The sequence below is a fragment of the Pagrus major genome, chromosome 3 (assembly GCF_040436345.1).
Source record: "Pagrus major chromosome 3, Pma_NU_1.0".
Classification (NCBI taxonomy): domain Eukaryota; kingdom Metazoa; phylum Chordata; class Actinopteri; order Spariformes; family Sparidae; genus Pagrus; species Pagrus major.
The window spans coordinates 15,893,798-15,916,550 of NC_133217.1; the positions used below are offsets into that span (position 1 = coordinate 15,893,798).

The window sequence follows — 22,753 nt, forward strand, 5'->3', positions numbered from 1 at the left end:
AGAGACAGAGCTGTCTGGGCCAGACTTGCCTTCTGCTGTTTCCCCCCAATGTGTCAGTTTGGACCGCAGCCAGCCGGAGAATGGGCTTGGTGCATGAGTGAGTGTTTAAGTGTGTGTGTATGTGTGCTTGGATTAGACCACTACAGGAAAATTACCACTTCAGGTTCTATAGTATTACGGCTGGTAAGCACATTCAGGCTTTTATCACCCACTTTATCAGATTAATGCTCACTGATCCAGATAATGTTGACCCCACAGGACCCAGCTTAGTAAGAAATTTAGAAAAGTTCACTTTGTCATTTTGATGCAGGGACATCAACAGTGTTTCTTTCCTTTGTTCGATCACAAAGAGAGACCAAAGTTATTCTAATGTACTAACAACAACGTGTACAGCTACATCATTCTCATCCATGCTTGTTGGCATATCTGATGCCATTCATGGGTGTAGCGAGGTAGCCAACCAGCTGTGTTACAAGATGACGTCCCCAGTTTTAATCCTGACCACACAACATGTCGTTAGTCGACTGTTAAAGCAGCTTTATGTATGAATTATCAAAACGTAGCGTTACTTCAAGAAACATATGCATTGTGTTGCAGAGACATCTACTGTAGTTAGGATGCTACCCAGCTAGCCTCTTCCTGTAACACCACTTTCTACCTCAAGAAGCGATAGTGAGTCACTGCGTCCAGGCTGCCCTACGTCCAACAGGAGAGGATGAAGAAGTGGCGCTGCCCCTAGGGCGTATTCTAATCACGTCTGTAAGACTGCTGACGAGACACCAAGAACTAAGGTCGACTCTTAATATTATAAATTTTTGATCGATGGAGGTTTTATATTTGTAAAACATCCAATAAGCTGAGAAAAGCGATTTAAAAATCCTTCAATGTAAAGTTTATGAGCCGAGCGGGAACTCGCAGGCGGGGGCCAGCGGGGGAAACTCTACTGCGCATATTCAATGGGATGCATAACCAGGAAGTAAACGCAGCAGCCATAAAGCTTTTTTGGCGTATGCTCTGGGCAAGCAATTCTCATTGGTTTGAATTGGCTACATCTTTGCAACTGGTATCTAGTAATATATAAATCTATGATTCTAACCAAGCCCCCAGGAACAGCACCAGGCATTAAAGCCAATTTGACATAGTGGCCAAACCTTGTAATCCCAATGCTACATGATGCTACAAGTTAGACTTGGGTTTCTACATCAGTATCTTTGGATACTGGCCTCTTATGGAAACAGTAGCAAGTTACTTTTATAAGTGGAGTTTTCATGCCAACATCTGCACAACAAAAACTGGTCCGTGTCCTAGTTAACAGGAAGAGGGGTACAGTTTAAAAATACCAAATTTGCTGAGTCTCCCTCCACTTGGTCCGTCTGTACATATGGAGCAACAACTGCCACTCTGACTCCAGCTTCTATCAGGCTCCCTCAGACGCTACCAGCTACACTCCCTTTGGAATAAGCTTGACATTCAGATCCCCAGCGTCTACTTTGTCTCGACGCTTGTTCTTTAATTCTGCTGTGTGCTACAGGCCAGCCGTGATGCCCCACTTCTGTCAACGCTTCAAGTATCAAATGCTTCAAGAATCCCAAGTCGGCTCTTTCAGACTCTTTGTCTTTGTTTCTGTGCAGATCATTTCTTTCTCAATGTCAGGTGGTTTCTCTCTACGACCAGCTTGATTTAATAGACCGCAAACTTGAGTCACTTATTGATTCCAAGCAGTCATTCATCCTTTTAAATGTCTTTTCTCTCTCGATGCATTTGTCTTAAACTCGTTCTTATAGTTTGAGAGATTTGTGCATGAATCTGTTGATTATTTTCACCTTTGTCCTACAGGTAAGAGTCGCTTAACACCAGACTGAAAAGCAGTGTTTATCAGCCCTCTGTGGTTGGAAGTTTCAAGCCTGATCACCTCTGACCAGATGGTGTCCTGGAGCACACCTGTACATCACTGCAACAAGGTGAGGAGTTAAATCACTGGAGGTCAACAAAGACAAGATTTTCAGGAGGTGTTAGGTTACTCTTTGACCATTTTCTTTTGCATGTCCCTTTGTTCTGGAGGGCTTTTTGCCTTTCATTTTTTTACAAATGAAGAAAATGAGCGACCGTCGATTAAAATGACACCTACCACTGGCAAATTATATCAGCCGTGGCTAGCTGGCTGATTATGCTAACGTAAGATCCATGTTGGTTGAAAACACCGTCTCTGGATCACTCTTCAATGTTTCCAGCCGTCTCGTTTTAAGAGCCTAGTAAAAGGGCCTTGAATATGCACATGACATATATGATATCATGCTAACAGACTCAGGCTAATGCTACATATCTCAGGTAAAACAGAAATAAAATAAAAATACAACAATTGTTCTTGTATTTCAGTGTGGTGCTCCTTTAAAATGCTCTAACTCTTTAAATGCTGAATATCACTCAGACTACAGCGCTTATAACAAAGCTCGAATATGTAGAAAAAATCCATACAAACCAATTTCAAACCATAATGAATGGTCAATTATGAGTCCTTCTTATATCTGACGTTTTCAAATGTTCTACCTTTTTCAAAGCACATATAAAACCTTAAGGTGTGTGCTTACTAATAGTGTAAAAAGGTGCTTACTTTTCCTCACCTGTCTTATCTCTACTTTTCCTGCCAGTTCGCCTTCTTTCATCAATTCTTTCACTCTCCCTCTCCCTCTAGTCCTTTTGCCTTACTTGTTTACCAGGTAGAGTGTCCATCCAGGCCGGTCTGAGACGAAGAGGTGATAAATGAGCAGAGGAGCGAGGGATAGGCAGTGGGCCGGGGCCGAATGAGAGAGAGAAGAGCTGATGCGGAGAGGGAGAAGGCGGCTAACGGGAGTCTGAGAGTGGATATAATGAGAAACAGGGGAGAGGGAAGCTGGAGGGAGGGGGGGTGAGGACAAGACTGGTGAAGGGGAGAAACGAGGAAGAGTGGAGTGATATATGGGAAAGAGAGCACTGCGACAAAGGGATGGAAAGGGGAAAGTCGTAAATGGGGGAATGAAGGCGGATGAGGGTGGCTGGAGATGGTGGGGGAGAGAGGGAGGCGGAGAAAGAAGGCAGAGGGTGAAAAATGGATGGCAGGGTGAGGGTTTGGTGTGCTGGCAGAGCTGATGATTGAGATGAGAAAGTAATGGCTGTCTCTCTCTGCACAGTGTTTAAATCCAGTGTGTATGTATGTGGTGCTGATTAGCAGTCATCTCAACCAGCCAGGCATTCACACATTCACTCATTATCTCTAATACGGCTGCAACTCTGCTGAGTTCAGCTTCGGAGCGTTTTTCTGTCTTGACTTTCGAGTGAACTCGACTGGTGAGCGCCAGTGTTCAGGGGTTGGGGTCCAATATATTTGCAATTATATGGAAAGTACATCATAATTGAACAGGAAGCCCCACTGACGATAATGAAGCTTTATCGTTCGCTGCATAATTCTGATAAAGTCCTTTCCTCCTTCACATAAAGCCCTTGATGAAGTGGTAACTACATAAGTGGGGAAGCTATGAATATGAACGCTACGATCTCTCCTTTAATAGGAGGATGTCCGAGCGTGCTTGTGAATTAGACTTTCCTCACTGATTAATCTATCCATTTGTCTTGCATTTTCGGCCTGCTGTAAGGTTTGATTTGGCCCACCAGATGTTTCCGGTGAAAAAAAGTCAACTAATAAAAACAAGTATAACATTAATCAGTTAGTTATTTAATTTTTTGTATGAGAAAATGCTCTTTAAATATGTAGGATGCCTAATTAGAGTGGCACTTTGTGCAGGAAGTCAGTCAGTTAAGGGAACTTCAGTCCCAGTACCATTTTGGCATTATAACAATACATTATTGGGTGTTATTAGGTGATTGCTTTTGGCCCGCGACTCACCATTAAGTTTATGTTTTGGTCCTCCAAGGGAAAAAGTCTGGGCGCCCCTGCTCTAGAGGCAACAGCTAATGTGTCGGGGCTTCTGGTTTAGCCAGTGAGTATCTGGAGACTTCCTCTCCCGTGCAGCGGTGTCTACAGTCCGATTAGCAAGCTTGGAAACCATCATGACAACGAATCAGTTAGCCTCTTAAAACAGACATCTGCAGACACAATTTTAAAATCTAATGAAAAGCTAAATGTTGTCAGACGATGGCAGGTAGTCTATGAGGTTGTATTTCTGCCAATGTGTTCCGTCTGTTTTCGCATGGAGTGTTTACCCGCACGCAACCAGAGCTCACTCAAACGTGATTGGTCAATAGTACTCTGACTACAAACAGAAAACAGCATGTTTCAGATGCCAACATTGTCCCTCGCTGACACATTCTGCATTCACACCTGCAGATATCCTTTTATCCACCTTATTCCTAGCCCTTCATGATACCTTGCGTGAATTATGGGTGCAACTCCCATTCACTTAATGGGGAACCGGCGATTTCCATTATAACAGGACTCTAATCCTCCTTTTTAGAGCGATTGGTGCGGCATATCATTCATTTAAAAATATCAAGGTTAGCCACTTTATAGAGTGAATTCTATTAACACTATTATTATTGCTTAGCACACGTAGCTCACGCTTCTAAAGCCTTGTAAGTGCTGCCAAAGCGTCAGTTATTATTAAATTACATATGCTGGGTCCACCGAGCAGTATCAGCCATAATCGTTTTCCCAGCAACCTCTGCAGGAAACACTGCATGTTCATGGTATGATGTGGTTCAGTATGATGACTTCATATGGCTGAAGGGATTATAAAAAGTAAGTTAATGTAAGTTTTAATTATACTGCCAGTCAGCGAAAGCTCTATAGTGCTGGCAGTCGGGGCGATCAAAGCTGCAGAGCTTCTAGAGAATTTACACCTGGCTTTTATACATCCTCCTCTATCCCATCACGCTCTTAGACCACTTATGCTGCACGTTAATGACAGTTCAGAGAGAAAACGGTTTACATTTCAAACCAGGGTTCAGCCACACAGCTGAGAGGTCCGTCTGTGTTCCTTCCACAGCCTGCCATCGCTGCTGGTCTGCAGCCAAACCAGACAGGAAGCCCAGCCAAACTCTGCCCAGTGTATACATTTCATTAGGAGTAATGCCCTGCATATCTCCATCCTTATTCCCTGCACATCCTGTTGCAGACCACAGGCGGCATATGGTGCTGAATATGCAGTGATGAACAATAAACCTCAATCTGAACCGAAATCAGTCATTTTACAGCCATGTCAGTCTTTTTTTAAAGTTTGACAGCAGAGTTAACTTCTGGATTTTGTAAAGTTGTAAAAGTTTGATTTGGATCGATGAGACACACTTTGTCTGAATCGTGGCTGAATTCAGACGGCATCATCCGACTCAAAGAAAATATGGAGCGCTGTAAAAACAGAGAGAGAAACATTTGCATCATTTCACTGATGACACACACAGAGAGAGGAAGGCAGAGAGAGAGTCGAGAGTCGAGACTCAGTGTGCTATTTTTCTGACCCAATAACAAAATGATCTCATACTCAAGATTGGGATTGTGAGGGCTCAAACAATCACAACAGGACGAGCACCAAACGAAGGGAGACACGACACAGACAGAGAGGGATGAGCTGCTACACAAAGGGCTGTAATAAAGACAGAAAGAAGTGACTGTGGATGGAGAGATAGAAAAAAGAGAAAGTCCTCGGTGTTAAACAGAGATTGGTTTGTTGAGTTGAGTTGTGTGCTGACTGTTACCTGGACTTGAAGCTATTCAAGCCATTCTTACGAGGCAACCTACATTTCTTCTGCCGTCTCTGACCAGCGATACAAACCTGAAGTGGAAGAGAACAAAACAAAAAATCCACTCGGACATTCATGTGCGATGATCCGCTCCTTGGATTCGATGCCACTGATGAAGAGTAACCAGAACGTATGAATCAAGCAGTTCTTGTCGAGAAGAAGTTAACGTCCCCTCCGTTTCCTTGACTGACAGCCATGGTATGTCTCGTGTCCTTATTGGCTGTGTCCAGTGTTGGTCACAACAGAAGTGAATGCAGTTTAGTCCTCTTCTGAGTCCTGTTTGAGCCTTTCTGCAAGTTCAGCTTTGTGTCCACTCTGTGTGACATTATTAAAGAGTTCTTCGTTGTGTAGAGAAGAGTTGCTGTAATGGTTTATCAGTTCCTCAGTACTATAGTGTCTGAGAATGGCTTTCTGTTGGTCTCAGGGTCTGGAAGAAACACATTTACTGAGCTTGATGAGACACAAAGGACAGCAACAGTTCAGATATTGTAAGAATTGGAAACAATGGCAAGAGCATATATGCTTCATATAAGGCTAAAGCACGTCCCTGACATGACGTGAAACTCAAATATCTGTGAGGACAATTTAGGTTGTTGCAGAAAGAAGGCTGACTTGCATGCTTCCATGACTTTACTGTTGCCATTGTAATCGATCTTTGGTTGTGTCCGACCCACTACTCCCTACTCACTACATAGGGCGTTCTTCATAGTGGACTATATAGTGAGCTCACCGGTCAAATGAAAATAATACTTGGACACCCATTTTGCATGATGGTATACAGTATAATGTTTGGTTAGAGACCACACAAAGGGACACTTTGAGCCAACTACACAGGGTATAATAAATCTCACTATACATTTAGACAGCACTACAAAATGGCAAACTCACTATATAGTCCACCATATAGTGGGTGGTGAGTGATTTCAGACACAGCCCTTCATTCTTTTTCTTTTCTTCTCTGAAGAGGAAGTAGACGTTGCTTGGGCTTCACTGAAAAAGAGCCAAAAGACTGATAATAAGCGAGAAATAGAGCAGCTCTATGCCGTTTATCTCAAAACTGGGAAAACCATCCTGGAAAACACTTCTCAAGCTGACTTTTGAGACTTTGGAGGTGGGGATGGATGGCTGATGTCTCCCCTCCTGTCCTTGGTTCTCATTAATTACACTAATAGCAAAGTAAAGTACAGCGTGTTTCCCCCCCTGGCGTGGAAGCTTCCAAAAATGATATTCAGGACGGCCCTATGCAGGAGCATGTATGCAAAATGGAACAATGGAAAAAAATGACACAAAAGTATTTATATGAGGTATTACATAAGGTACAACAAAGATTTCTTGTTCCTCACCTGTCCTGAGGTTCGAGGAGTTGGTTATTGCACAAGGCTATGCAGGGTTGGTCTTAGACGTTGCTGCGCAGTAGCCCCCCCTGTGGGTGCTCTGGAGTACTGCACTCTGAGGAGTTCTTGGCTTTGTCCTTGTTGTTGTTGGGCTCGTTGTCTTTGATGATGTCATACTGACGACAAAACAGGGCGATCACCCCTGGGTGACAAATGGACATGATAACTATTGTTAGAATAATAATGGCTGTTAAACTCCTTTGTCCTTTAATTTTTTTTTGCTCTCCTCCATGGTGAGGTCAGAGGTCAAGATCAGCTATTAGTGCAGCAACCCTGGAACAGGTCGGACTTTTAGGGTTTTTCTTGAGGGTTAAACGAGGATAAAAAGTTTTGTCGTATCTGGGTTAGTTTAGGATATGCAGCTAGAGTGAGCAGGCAGTTAGCTTACCTTAGCTGTGTCTCTCTGTTCCCTGTTTTTGTGCTAAGCTAAGCTAACCCTCTCTGTAGCTGTATATTTACAGGACAGATATGAGAGTGCTATTGATCTTCTCATCTATCTCTTGGAACAAAAGCAAATAACTATGTTTCCAAAAATGTCTAACTATTCCTTCAAGGATATTACTGATGTAAGAGGGCTACATGGATGCTTTTGAACCCTAATCACAAATTATCAAATTCAATCACAGCTTTTATCATGGTTAAGAAATCCTGAGAGTGCTGAGACTGATGGCAAGTTTGAACGTCTACAGTTCCCTGATGACTAAGCTCACTTCATTTGAGAACATGCAAGTGAGTGGGCATTGACTGGAAATTGTTTTACTAATTTTAACACGTTTGTTGCATTGGAAACACTTTAATTTGCTGTCAAGCTTAAATAGGACTCTGAAATTGCATCAATTGAACCCGACTTAAGCCAAAAAGCAGCATTTAAAGGTGCAATACGTAAGAATTGACCACCTCTCAAATTCATACTCCAAACAAAGCGGGGGATAGCATATTACCAGAGTAACCGCTAACTGTAGCTGCCATTAGCTAGTTAGCTCAGTTAGCTGTGCAGCTAGTGGTTCGGACTAAGAGCTTGGATTGGTATTAGTAGAATGGATGGGCCGGGGCTAGCTGGTTAGCATGCTAACTTCAGTAATTTTTTGTTAATTGTTGAATGTTTTAAACTAAAATTCTTACATATTGCACCTTTAAAGCTACTTCTGTAATAACCCTCTGTGATACTGATTTATTTTTCCCTTCACTGAGTTCTTTTGAGTTTGGCTTCCAGTCCTAAACCTTAAAATATTGATACAAAGCAACACATTTCTTTCAGTTACAGACGGTAGAAGTGATGAAATGTTCGAGTTATATATCTCTATTCATCCAGCTGCCCTTTTATACGTCAACAAAGCCGACCAAATTGAAGCGAAAGAAACAGAGACATGAATACAGTGAAACATGCAGACGGAGATGTGATTTGATGATGAGATAGCCGTGTGGAGGCAGCTTCAGTCAGAAAGATTAAAAACATGGCAGAGGAGAGCTAGATGTTGAGAGAGAGATACAGAACAGGCACGAGATAGAAGAAAGGGAATAATTCATGGTGGCTAAGAGGCTGTGCAGGGTTAAGGCAGGAGGAATCTGGCCTGAACGGGCTTCAGTCTTGCTTGTTCTGCTTATGTCAGCCGCTGCTCATCTGATCACTGCAATACCAAAGGGGAAGATGGGATATCTCACTGTGATATCCCCCAGCATGCCCCACAGGCCCAATTAAAAACCGAAAAATACAATTCGCATCCTTCACTTTTAGTTTTTTTCACCATCCTGCCCTCCTTTTTTCCTCTTCTCAAGACTCAGTTTTTCACTCTTTCCCTTCACTTCTCCCTCTCCAGCTCACTTTGAATCTCCCTCCCAGCCTCCCGTCCTCTAACGGGTAATTGGCGAGGGAGTTCTGGATTTTACAGTATATTCCATACAGTATATGGGCCATATTTGTATCTCATTAAACTTGGTGAAGTGGGTTAGGAAGGAGTATTTATAGCTACCTGCTTCAATGTAAAACAGTGCTGAAATGCACAAAATGATAACTGCAACACAGAGATAATGACTGGGAGGCTCAAACAGGAAGCAGCTGTAGTCTGTAGCTTGTACAGATTTAACAGGAGTAACAGGAGTTGTTGTGATGATGGAAAGAGGTTTTAGTTTCATTGCCAAAAAAAAGGAACTTTTAAGTGGATGTAAGTTTGATCAGAGTTCTCTCTCTGTGACTGAGCAGCAGCTTCTCGCTAAATCATCCAAATATGGCGAGTAAAGTGTCTGACGTCATGTTTTTTTTGTTGTTGACATCAATATGTTCTAATTATAATGTGTGAGTCAGAGTTTTTGCAGATGGTAAAAAAAAGTGTAAGCGAACACTGTCAGATGTTTCTTGAGTTTAAAGCTGGCGTTGACTGAGCAGGATGAGGCAAACGACTTGGGTGATCTCTGGACATTTTAGTGAAATATCTTATCAAATATTGGACAGATCGCCGTGAAGTTTGGTGAGGATATTCATGACATGGACATAACAACTTCCAAAATCCTTTGGTATTACCTCTAGTGCTACCAACAGGTCCAAGTTTTCATCTGCTCAGTGAAATAATTCAACATCTACCCAAAGGATTGGAGTGAAATGGGGACATTGTACCCTACTAAATTTTGTGAACCCCATATTTTTCATTTTAGTGCAACTATGAGGATGACTTTGTGATTTTGGGTTAAATGTCTCAACAGTATTGTCATTGAAAGCATGTTAGCATGCTGTTGTTAGCATAAGGTCAAACTTTATATTTCTTTAGGTTGAATCTCCTGTTTTTATCTTGTGACAATGCTAAGCTGGTTAAGTTTAGGCAAAAAGCAATGGTTTCATACCTACGCACTCGCTGCCAGGTGTGTATTAGACAACACTTGGTTTGACAGTTATAGCCAAATTAACATAATCACCAATTACAGATTTACCTCTAAGTGCTTTAAGATCTGTACAAGATAAAACACCTTAGAATATAATCATTTGCTGAATTTCATGGAATGGTTGAAGTTTAACCTCAGACACTTCTAATTAAAATACCTCTTAATTATAGAACAAAAACTTAATGGGATCTTAAAACTGAAGCTAAGATTTTTTGCTCTTTCACTCACTAAAACACACTCTGTTTTTAAAAGAATCTGGATGAGTGTACATAATTTAAACCTGTATTTGATGTGTCCTGATCACCAAAAATGTCCTTTAACCAGCATCACATCATCCTATAAGCACTGCAGGGCACAAAACAGTCATCACAGAGAGATGATAACACCAGCAGTGTGTGTGTCTCTTCTGACCTCAGTCAGAGAGCTTATTTGCCCCGCAGACAGCCGACTCCTATAAGGTCTGCAGTGATAAATGTGCATCGCTGAAGAGAAATATTACCTGCCCACATGATGAGCACCACTACAATGATGATGAGTTCTCCAGCCCTCAGCTGGGCAGCCTGACCAACCTCCTCCATCGTCACCTCATCTGGAGAGAGAGAACACACACATACACACAGAGTCAACAAAGTGCCACTGTGAGCACTGCGATTCATTGTCCCAGAGAGAAGATGTGAAATTGCCGCCACTCTGAGCGTCTGCAGGGAAAGATAAAAGAATAAAAGAGGGCGACAGGAGAGCAGAGAGGCCGCCTGGTGTAAATCCTCCACTCTGGTCACTGTAATTAAAGCTAAGTGAGAGCAGAGGTCTGCAGAGACAGAGAGAGCTGGATCCCAACCCAATCACTCACTGTGTTTCTCTTGCTGACGGGACTCTGGCAGCTGCAGCATAACACCAATCACAGGGTTAGAGGTTTGAACACAGTCTGGACTACAACCTCGCACTCTGTTGCCAACAGCAGGCCTCGTGCTACCCAGAATTCCCCTGGACAAAACCGGCTCCCTCTTCCAGCCAGGGGGTGATTTCCCTGGCACAGCAGGATATTATATCAAAGTGGTTGCATGGATGGCATCAAGACATCACTGTCACTTAGTGGTCTTCCTGGAGGAAATCTCCAGAACCCACTAATTGAAGCGGGTTGGCCTTGAAGTTATTATAGCGTACATGCAGCATTACTTTACTGTAACAGTGTAATGCTGCAGTTTATGGACTGGCAGCAGCAATAAAATCTCCATGCAATAATATAATAATTTATATAGTATTTCTCTGAAAATGTGAGATGGTATCTCATTTAATTATGGTAATTACATTTAGAAGTGATGAAACATGAATAGAAAAGAAATGCTGAATTGCAGAGACTGAACAGAGGCTAGCTGAACAGATGCTACCCCGGACACGATGCATGGCTTCGGCTCATTATAGGTTGAGTCTTCCTCGAGTGTGGTCACCATCCTGCTTCAATGTCCTGATGAGTCGAGGATGATGGTCCGGCTCGCTCTCAGGTCTCTTGTTGCCATGGTGATCCTCCCTCTGAGCTGGAGTTGAGGCCTCAGGCTTGGCAGGGGGTAGGTATGCTCTTGTAAAGTTGGTAATGGTAGATTATATGTTTCTGTTGCAAGGGCAGACCTCTGATTGACGGCTTGTGTCAGGTACGACATGGAGCGGGAAATTATGTTTACTTCTCTCTGAACGTCTCTGATTATCAGGTACAAGAATACAAGTAACTGAAAATTGTTTTGCTGCCACCTTGAAAAACATGTTTTGCTTTCCCTTAATTACTAGCCATGCTGTGATGATTAGAGCCAGACCAACACTGGAGTTTGGGGGCTGATGTCAGAGCTAAGTGGCCCTATTAGCTGCCCGCACAGCAACCCCGGATGACAGGGGAGTCACCACGGTCAACAGCGCTCTGCTGGGGCACACGGCTGGACACCAGACTAGGACTGTACACAGTCTCTGAGATCGATGGATGCCTGTTTGAAGATAGGGAATACAGTACAGAGGCGATTTACAGCAGCTCTGACCTGGACTAACACTCCGGAGACGAGAGATGTGCAGCGGCAGAGGAGCCTCAGCAGCAGACGTATTCTGACATCTTACTCAGTAAATTGAGGATTTATTTCCACCAAACCAGAGATGATTGTGGAAAGACTATTTTGGTGATTTTCTTTTGTTCATATCGAGCTTTATTGAAGTTGAGTTATGAGAGAAAATCCGTTGATGGTGCGCTGTTGTATTTTTCTGTTAAGTAAGGAGATAAGGTCAAAAAATATCGGCTGTCTTGATTTTTGTGAGTTCATTTTGGTTAATTATCAGACCACGTAGCTATGGGGGCTATCGTACTCTTGCGGTACAAAGTGGATACCACACGAGGCGTTCCGAGGCTAGCTGGTTAGCATGCTAACTTCATTAGACAACTTTGACATAATGTCAACTGTTGTTTCTTTGCATTTTGTTGATTATGTGAGAAGTTTTTTTCCCATGTTTTACAGATTCTGGCCATATCTTACATATTGCTTCTTTAAGGCTTTTGTTTAGAAGACAAAGACTAATGCAGCTCTGCTGGGTAGAACAGAGTACTGTGGTTGTACTGGGAAAATGTGTGCGACTATGTAAATGTGAAGCAGGCTGCTGCTGCTGCAGAACTGTCTGAGATAAATGAAAGGTGAAAACAATTCTGACAGTAAGGAGGCTCTGTAATGTTTTACTGCTGTAAAAGATTGATATACAAAACTGCAGATTTTGCACCTTGTATAAAGTAATAACCAACACTAAAACTAGCCACCAACGATTTCACTGCATTATAAAAACTTCTGCACATTCAGGGTTTTTTTGCAATATTTTGCTGTTGTTGAATATGAGCAACAGACAGAGGCAGATGTAAAGAAAGATTAAAGACAGACAAACAGAAGGAAACACAGACAGGCTGTGTGGTGTGTTGCACTGCGCCTGCAGACACTGAATGGTGTCAGGCTGATTAATACCTGCTTAGAAGGGGAGGAGAGCAGTAATGGCTGGGAGATTTAATCAGGCCGGCTAATGAATGCTCCCATAAACACACACACACACAGACACACACATCCACTCGCACGGGGAACTTCCATCAAAGTCTGAGAAACAAAACGAGTCAGCCCCTCAACATCAAGACAAATTGTCCCGTTAAACACCTGCGTCACATGACCTCATACTGCAAAAAACAGCTATTGTACCAAATTCCAGTCTTAAAATCATATTTTTTCTTTACACAATCGAAGACATCGGCTGGTTTTTCAAGAATTCTTATGAACAGTTAAAGTGAAAGTGTCTCCAAAAACAGTGTGTCCAGTACTGTACCTTCATTATTGATGATGTTTACATTGTGAAGGTACAGCAGTTTTGCATCTTATCAGTTTTTGCAGCCATAACTGATGGCTGTGATAACTGCCTGTTCTGGCTGTGTCTGTCTACCCTGAGCTTTATCAGATGGAAACTCTCATAACAGAGACAGAAAAGTGCATTTGTGGAAGCAGATAGTCTGTACACTGAATGTTGCTGGTGAGTGTTGTGCTCATCATCACCCTACGGACTTTAAGCTTGTTATTAGCTGTGTGGCCAGCCCTCTGTTACCGTAGCGTTAGCAGATGTCAATCGATCCCATCCCAGCGCTCCCCAGCGCACTGCCAGCGTTTTCTCGGGGAAAAAAAAAACGCTATGGGGAAACGGCCCGTAGTTTACCACATGTTTATGTATGCACTCATGCAGTTAAATGAGTACCATAAGCATTTTTAGCAAGATGGTGGAACGTAAATCCATGGACGCAGCATTTTCTTTGCCGGGTACTTTACTAAGGAAGGAGTAGCCAAGGCCTCGTGAAGCTCTTTAGAAAAGGACTTTATCTTCTGCATGGACAGGTTTTACTAGAAAGAGCAGCAAGCATCATTGCCCATGACTCATTGCAACAATGACACATTGATTGGTTGACACATTTACAGACAACTCAGATGTGTGGTGTATTGTTTAAGTTTATACATTGGGTGAGGTAATACTGAGTGAGACAGAACATGATAAAAGTCTATCCGAATGCTGAAAACAAGTAAAATATTAGAAAACAGGGTGGTGAATATTAATAATCAGGGCATTTTAGTGTTTTACAGATATTTGTTGGGACTCAGGGAACCCAGCTTGAGACCTGGACAGTCCTGGACAAACTGGGAGATGTGGACACCACAGGAAGGCTTGCCAAGTGTTGGAACTGACAGATGGTCAGTTGGAGGAAAAATGGCCATTTACTGGAAGAAAGTTTGCCAGGAATGTTTCTTAAATGCTCCAGTAGAGACTAAATATACTGTTAGTGTTCACAGTTTTACAGTGTATATCACTCTTGAATACTTTTCGCCCTCACAGGGACCTCGACGAGCTCCCACACAGGGCTGTTTCTAGGGAATACACTGCTCCCTAATGTCCCCTGTTTCCTCTCTTATCATCTTGCTGCCTTGCCGCTGATGAGCGTTTAGCATTTGCTGTGTCCCCTCTGAAGCAGCTGCTTTCGGCACTGTAACTGGGTCGGACATGATAAAATTGGAAGTACCGCAAGCTGCTCCAGATAACAGCAGCCTCTGCATTGGAGAATTAGAACAATACTATTGTATGGGAGGTGTGGAGGGGTTCGCACAAAGGCGGCAGTTTCTGCTTTTATTTACATTAAATTGTCAAATAACTATTTTTTCTTTGTGGTGATGAAGCCTGGATGCACAAACAGAACATTAGTACTCTGCTGTGCTACTGCCTCTGGTTAAAAGCTGCTTTTAGCTATATAGTTTTTGCATGCAGATTTTGTGTGTGTCAGCGAGGGAGTAACAGAGGAGCTTGTGCATGTATTGAATTTTAATAATCTACCCACCTTTGTGTGTGTTTGTAGCATGTTTGTCAGTTTGTGTCAGGGTCATCGTTATTACCCTTAGACAATTTTCACTTATATAATGCATTAAGTTTTGCAAAGGAATACATAACTTCAAGGGTTTTTGCACAGATTTTACATCCCTGTGGAACCAAGAGGGCACTGATTCCATGCTTCCAGTAACAGTAAGTGATAAATACTCAAAAACACAAATTAATTTCTTGATAACCCCCCCAAAAATGTAAAATAACGTGTTATCGTCCCTTACCTGGGCTCTTGGACGCCAACTTCTCCGACTCTTTGGGCGTCCTGAAGAGGACCGGCTCACTGGGGGGGCTGCTGCCTCCCATGCTGATGCTCTGAACGTGAACGATGTACTCCGTGTCCTCATCCAGATCCCACAATGCACAGGAGCGCGTGGTGGTGTTCACTTCCTGGATGAACCTCAGCATTCGCACATCCTTCTTCTGCAGACAAGCGAGGAAGAGAAGAGCAGAGGCCAGGAGGCTCGGTGTAATATGAAACTTTATCGATCCCTGCGGAGGAAATACTCTTTTCTTTGGCAGCACCTCAGTAGAGAAGTCACAAGTCAGGGTTAAAGTGATGCATCAAGCCACCGTCTGTTATTTTGTGACTGCAGACTATAGTGGGTTTTGATTCCAACAGGGCAAGAACGAACTTCTGAGAAAACCACTACTTGTAATTTCTTTGACATAAAAAATTGTTAACATTTCAAGGTAATATTGACGCACGGTATCTGCAATCAAAAAGCCTGTATCACTTTAACTGAAGTCACAGGTTCAGCTTCACAATGTTCCCTCCAGGCAATGTAAGAGTTTTCTTCTTGTTAGTAAAACTTCTTTGGATGAATGCTTTATCAAGTGCAGACTTCTGCCGGCAAAGTCAGATTTTCCTGCTGACGACCCCCCTTGTGAAAATACAACAAATTGCCCTCTGGTTGGGGCTGATATGGAACAAAATGCATACACGTCTCTCTTGGTTAACAGTTGGGAAAAAGCTGAAATAAAGCCTCGGGGGGTTTTCCTGCAGTGTAATTAAGCTTAAAGAAACAGAGTGCTTCTCTGGCCACGTACGCTCTGCTTAAAATGTACATTATTATCCAGCAAGGACTGCTTGCTCAGGTCAATTGGTTCCTGCTAGATCAAGCATCAGTCTCCTTAGGGCCTTTATTATTTTTCCAGCAATTAAAGAAGGGAATTTCTATTCTCTCTTACTATCTAAACAGCACATAGACTAAATGTACACCTGCTGACAAAAACTATTTGGCTAAAACAGTTTGACTTATCAAAACATGCATGGGCCTTTGTGCATTTTTATCAAAATCAGAGATATTCAAAGCCTTGACAACTGTCAAAAAATATTGATACCAGGGTCATCAAGTGGCACTTTGGGTTGGCATCCACCCAAGCTGCCTCACCCAAAGCATCAGTATTTGACAACCTGGGGATGAGACTCAATAATCAACTATTTTTTCCAGGAAGTTACATTTCGTTGCTTTAAAAGTAAGCCGAATTATCTATTAACAGTTCCTGTTTTCAGTAAATATATTGTTGTATTGACAACTATCACTGCATAGTTGTCAATACAAGAAAACTTATAAATGCAATAATTTTAAGGCAGGTTCTGTACCATCTTATTTTTATGATTTCTAAGTTGACTTACGGTCATTTATTCACAATGAATATAAAAGGTAAGATATTGTCAGAAAGTGCAAGTCACACTGAATCTAAAAATATACATGAGTGTATATGTGTCAAGTTTGTGTGACAGATTTAACTCAATTATGACTTATGAGTGATATTTTTTAGGAGAACTTTAAAGGAGATGCTAGTTTTTCATTTTGTTCCTTTTTGTCAGTGTTTCATATGTGATATAGTTTCTTGTGCATGTAAAATGTCTTGAAAGTCAAAAATCCCAAAGTCTGCACCAACAGAAGCTCCTCTCTCCCACAGAAACCACTGCTCCCTAGCCCCTCGTCCCGAGCCCCCCCTTTAATTCCGTGACTTCATGACATCACACGACGTCACCATGTCACACATTTTCATAATTTATGCCTAGCAGCTAGTTTTGCATGAGAATAAATTTAGCACAGCTGCTCTGTTGTTGTAAGCTGTGCTGACTCAGGTGTGTGCAAGCTGACCAATGAGCAGACTGGCTATTCGGGAGGGGGGGGCCTTAAAGAGACAGGACTTAAAACAGAGCATGGGGAACACAGTGCTGCAGTAATGGACAGTATGAAAAAAAACTGCTATGTTTTTTGAGCATTAAAGCATGTAAACTTGTTCAAGTGGTAACCCAAAATAAAATCTGGCTTGGTGAGACGGCCAAGTCAGCCTGCCAAACAATAACCAACTTCCCGTTGCTTTTAGACTCACACGCATGCCTTTGTCCATTTGACCTCACTCATCACAGTCTGAAAGCCTCGGCTCTGAACTTTAGTCCAAAGTTCTCACTTTCTCACGATACACATGGAGGTACCTGTTGGGTGATGGCGAATCCAATGACGGGGTCCCCCTCCGAGATTTCCCACGTGACCACGGCGGAGTTGACCTCAATCTCTCTGATGGTCACATTGAGCGGAGCTGACAGCAGGGTGTCTGACACACACACACACATTTCAGCATGGTCACGGGAAACATATTACAAGTGACAGGTCATGAAAATTCTGACATGACACTTCGTGATACATACAATAGATGCTGCAATGTAGACTTGAACACACATCGCTTCCTTTCTCTTTAAACTCATTTTTCTCTTTCTCTCTCGCCCCCACCTTCCCTGAAACCTCCTCCTCTTCTCCTCCTACAAATTGATCTCTCTGCTTTCATTAATACCAGGCCTAATTAACCACACATGGATCTCTGGGTGTTTCCCTTGAAAAGGCTCTCTTTCTCATCTGTCTTCGTCTTGGCGTTTCTCTCTCTCTCACACACACACACACTTAGACGCATTTTCCCATCTTTACCATCTTCTCTCTCGTCTTTCTCCCACGCACATCTCATTAAAGCGTGACTCATGAGGATGTATGTATATCCTCTGTCTTACTGCCGATTGATTTTAATCTTTGGGCTAAAAATTAACTTGCATCAGTGCAATGTTTGTTGAACAGGGGATTAGCTATGATGGATTAAATTACAGTTTCGCTCTACTTTCTTCCCACCTTAACTGTAAAGGGAGCACAGAGTGGGAAAAAAACACACGGGTAAGGTGTGTGTGTGTGTGTGTGTGTGTGTGTGTGTGTGTGTGTGTGTGTGTGTGTGTGTGTGTGTGTGTGTGTGTGTGTGTGTGCGTACACTCAGATCCAAGTGAAGGTCTTCTATGATCAGAGTCAGGGTTATATTTCCCATGAGCCTGACTAGTAAAAGCAACGTCAGAGTCAGACCTTGACATTGTGCTAAAACACACACGTGTACTTGCTCACATGCACACACACACACACACACACACACACACAAACGAACACAGGATTAGCATTGAAATGTGCATTTATTCTGTTCAATAAATACTCCCAATGGAAGAGCACATAAAACAATTCTAGGTCATTGGAAAAAAACAATTCTTACGTCTCCTCCAACACAGCTATTATTCTGCCAGAGGGCATTCTGGGAAATTAAATGCATAATTTGCTTCTACATCAAGTGGACCATGCAGACTACACACTTCATCCAGTTTTACTTCACCTCAAGGTGGGTACTGTGTCTTAAAGAAGCTATTATCAATATGTCTATATCAATAATGGATCACATGACTACTTGTATGTGAAAGTGGTCACTCATAGTGACAAACCCACAGATAATTATCACCAACTCTGTATTCCCTTCAGCTCTATGGAGAGTTTTAGCATCTTTCAGCACATTGTTTTGGTACGAACGTTAGCCACCAGAGACAGGTTGTAGAGGCAAAATGCCTGAGTGTGTTGAGTTGAACAAGGGTGCATTTCACTGCTTATCAATTCAACATAGGACATGTTCTGTTATGTAATTCAACACTTACAGTGTTGCTTTAATACTTCTATGCTCTCATGTCCAGGTGCTGCCTTCTACACTGCATTTAAAAGTGTGTGTGTGTGTGTGTGTGATCCGATCATACAGCGCTCCCATTTCTTTCTCCCTGTTAACGCACCAGATTACGTGCAATAGCTGCAGTCTGTCACTTTTTTCTAATTAGATTGTCACATTGTCTCACACCACCGCAAATACTGAACACCCGGCCTCGGACTCGTTCAAAGAGTCAAATAATGGTGTTACAGGAAGAAGAATGTACTCTCTGTTTCTCCGTCTGCCTCCGTCCATCAATGCTAACACAATCAGCACAACACAGCAGACAAAACCAGAGTGCTACATAGTGTTGGTGTAATGTTTTTATAGGTGGGGGCCAAACTCTCTCAGTGGCTCCCAGAGGCTCAGTGTGTGTGTTTGCTGATGCAGAGTAGATGGTGTGTGTTCAAGTCCGTGTGTGTGTGATACATTGCTATGAGTCCCTGTTTGACTAGCTGTTTTCCCACTGTTTATCTTCCAGCACTCACACAGAAACAATACAATAGCAGAGAGGGATTCACATCCATCCTTAAGCCGTTTGCTGCCAAAAAGCCAAAAAGCTGGCTGCAGAATCACAAAACTCCCTCTTAAAACTACATTCATCTCCAGCCTCGGGAAGCCCAAATATCAAATCTCTGCAGGCTGAGATAAATCCCACATGATCTTATCGCCAAGATTTCGGCTTTTCAAAGGACTGTCTGTCATCTTTCAGCTTATCATCGGCACGCAATGTAACCGAGATCTTACGCTCGAGATTATTTTCTTCTTGAATTTACTGTGAGATGCTGCAGGTTAAAAATATGCAATATCATGAAAGATAGATGAGGTGCTATATCCAACATGCATAAAATATGATGATTAGATCCATGCTGCATGTTGGGCTTGGAACAGTAATATCTTATCCTTGTTCAATTTAATACGGTTTTATATCCTTTCAGGACATTGATGGATGTGGGAGCTGAAAGTTTTCAGGCTCGGATACACATTTAGATGTTATCACATACAAATACTAATGATAAATCAAGAAATCAGTTTGTCTGTACAGTGTCAGAAAATGACAAATTCCCACCGAGGCCAAGATCATCCCTTCAGATGTCTTTTTTTGCGCAACCAACAGTCAAAACAAGCCAAAGATATTTAGTTCACTATCACATTAGATAAAGAAATGCAGCAAATCTTCACATTTCTGAAAACCAGCAAATGTTTGGCTTTGTTTTTTTCTTGAAAAATGACTCGGACGATTAATCCATCAAACTGTAGGGTTGTTGTGATACTGATACCTTCATCGCAAAATGCCTCTGATACTGCCTAGAACGCTGGAATTGGTATTGATACTACACAAGTCTGTGCAACGATCCAATAACACATTTTTAATTTATTAGAAACAGAACCCTGCTATATCCCAGCAGCGCCCTGTAAACCTGTATGCAACTTATCGTCTTTTTTTACTGCACAAGTAACTTAAAGCATATCCATAACATTAAATCCATACAGGTTGAGTAGCTTGTTGTAGCTCATTACAGAGAGATAAGCCCAAAATGAAATGAATGTCCAAAACTTGGACATGGATCTCAACGGAAACCATCTTTGCCATCAGATTTATCCTTCTTTACACATTTCTTTGTAGGAAACGACTGACTTGGACACAAAATATGAAGTGAAACTCGGTACTCAGTAACAAAGTTCAGGTATTGGCATTGGTATCGCAGGAAGGGAAAAATGTAATTGGCACATATCTAAATTATTGCAGATCCATTTTCTAATAATCAACTTATCTATCAATCAATCAATCAATCAATCAATCAATCAATCAATCATTTAATTTCTAGCTACTTGGTTTTCAGTGTTTTCATAAATCTTATTTCCCTGAATTAAGCACATTTTGCTGGTGTATTTCCCTTTGAAATTATCAAGAACTTTCTTAAATCAAGCACAATTAGCCTATACAGATGATCTTTCTAGTTAAAGCAACATTATGTAGACATTTGCTTGTGTGATTTGGCGCCCCCCACAGTCTCTGAGTGCAACAACACTGTCCTAAATACAAATCCCAGGTCTGTCTCAATCTGTCAGAGGTAATGTAGGTGCTAACAACCAACAAAACTCATGACATCATAACAACGTCATGTGTTGAAAACTTGTATGTTGAAGTCAACATGTATGTAACGCTGTGATCCTACCCTCTCACTGAAGTTACACAAGTGATGGGGGGCGGAGTGGCTGAGACAGAGACACCATTCACCTTATTACAACACACTGTACCATCAACATTATTTGAAGCTGTTATTTTAAGGTGAAAAAGTTACATAATGTTGCTTTAAAATAACACATATTTCTAAAAATATTCACCAGACTGGGAGTGAAAACTTGTCTTACAAAGCACCACATCTGCCTGAGTGTTGATCCAGTATGACACTAACTTGTGTCAGCCATGTTTGCCATTACAAAGCTCACTGCTTCTACCTGGCTGATGCAAATGATGCTGATCCATCCATAACAATAAGTCATACCAGGTGCTGCACTGTACTGAACTACATGTATCAAGATTAAACAGCTCTGATCCAAAAAAAACATACATCCAGCACCACCCAGCAGCATGTGTTGTCTGATCGGCCAGTACACTACACCACCTCCCCTGTTTACTGGTGATGATCGCCCGTCAACCTGTGGTAAAACTCACCGGCGTGAACGGAGGACAGGAAGCCCAGCAGGAGCGGCAGCACCGCCGCTGCAGACAAGCCTGGTTTAGCCATCCTCCTGCTTCTTCTGGCGAGGCTTCACATCCTGCGCGGCCCATCTAGAACATCCCGTTTACCGGGATGGAGCGAGCATCCCGGTCGGTACCGGAGAGAGGCAGGAGGGGGGGGGACTTGTTGTGCCGGGGGACGAGGCTCACCTGAACTTGGTCGCTGCAGCAGAAGCGCAACAACAGTCAGAGGAGGAGGAGGAGGGTGAAGAGGAGGGGAGGGGGTGGTGGTGGTGGTGGTGGTCGATAGCGTGTTCGCTCGACGGCCCCCCCGGACCACCGGCAGACTCGAGTCCGGCAGACTGGTGACGAGAGGCGGCGTGGAGGGGCTTTACTACGGCGAGAGGTGAGCGGAGCGTGAGAGGCGTGCAGAGTGCTGCAGAGTGCAACGTGCAGCCACAGCTAATGACTCTCTCTCTCTCTCTCTCTCTTTCTCTCTCTCTCTCTCTCTCTCTCTCTCGCTCACACACACACACACACACTTGCAGCAGTCCTTGGTGAGTTGATTGATAATTGATTAATCATGTATCTCTGCCTCCAGCCTCCTCAGTGTGAGGATTTGCTGCTTCCCTCTGTTTTACATAACAGTAAATTGAATGTCTCTGGGTTCTGGACCACTAGTCAAGAAATTTGCATTTGTCATCTTGGCCATCTCTGAGTAGACCAACCAAAAACGGCAAAAAAAATATATATCAGTGATGAAAAAATGATCAGCTGAAGCTCCAGATGTTGACATTAGATTTGTTTGGTTATGTAAGCCCTAGCTGACTCTGTGGGTTAATTCATTTATGATGTATAGGGCATTCGAGCAAAAATCCAACATGAACTGACGAGGAACTCTTTCAGTCCTGCGTGTCTTTATGCAGAGCGGGATTGGAGGGAGTTTTAGAAGAAACCTTTTTGAAAATCTCCTCAGATTCCCTGCGATAGTTATGTCATTAGAAAGCACTCCACCGGCTTTACACGTGAAGGTCATCAAGAGTACCACTCAGCCAGTGAAAACAGCGGAATGATGTCTTCTTTAGCCCTGCAGCTTTATAAAGTCTGAGACCTAGACCACACGTACATGGGTATT

The 22,753-nt window shown here is 42.6% G+C and overlaps 1 protein-coding gene across 1 annotated transcript; it reads right to left on the bottom strand.

Moving 5' to 3' along the window:
* Positions 1-7,126: 7,126 nt before the first annotated feature.
* fndc5b (fibronectin type III domain containing 5b) lies at positions 7,127-21,685 on the bottom strand. The gene is made up of 5 exons (XM_073463494.1): positions 21,613-21,685; positions 17,374-17,492; positions 15,143-15,341; positions 10,498-10,587; positions 7,127-7,266 (listed from the first exon to the last, which is right to left on the bottom strand). The coding sequence occupies exons 1-5, from the start codon at positions 21,683-21,685 to the stop codon at positions 7,127-7,129; spliced, it is 621 nt and encodes a 206-aa protein (XP_073319595.1).
* Positions 21,686-22,753: the final 1,068 nt, after the last annotated feature.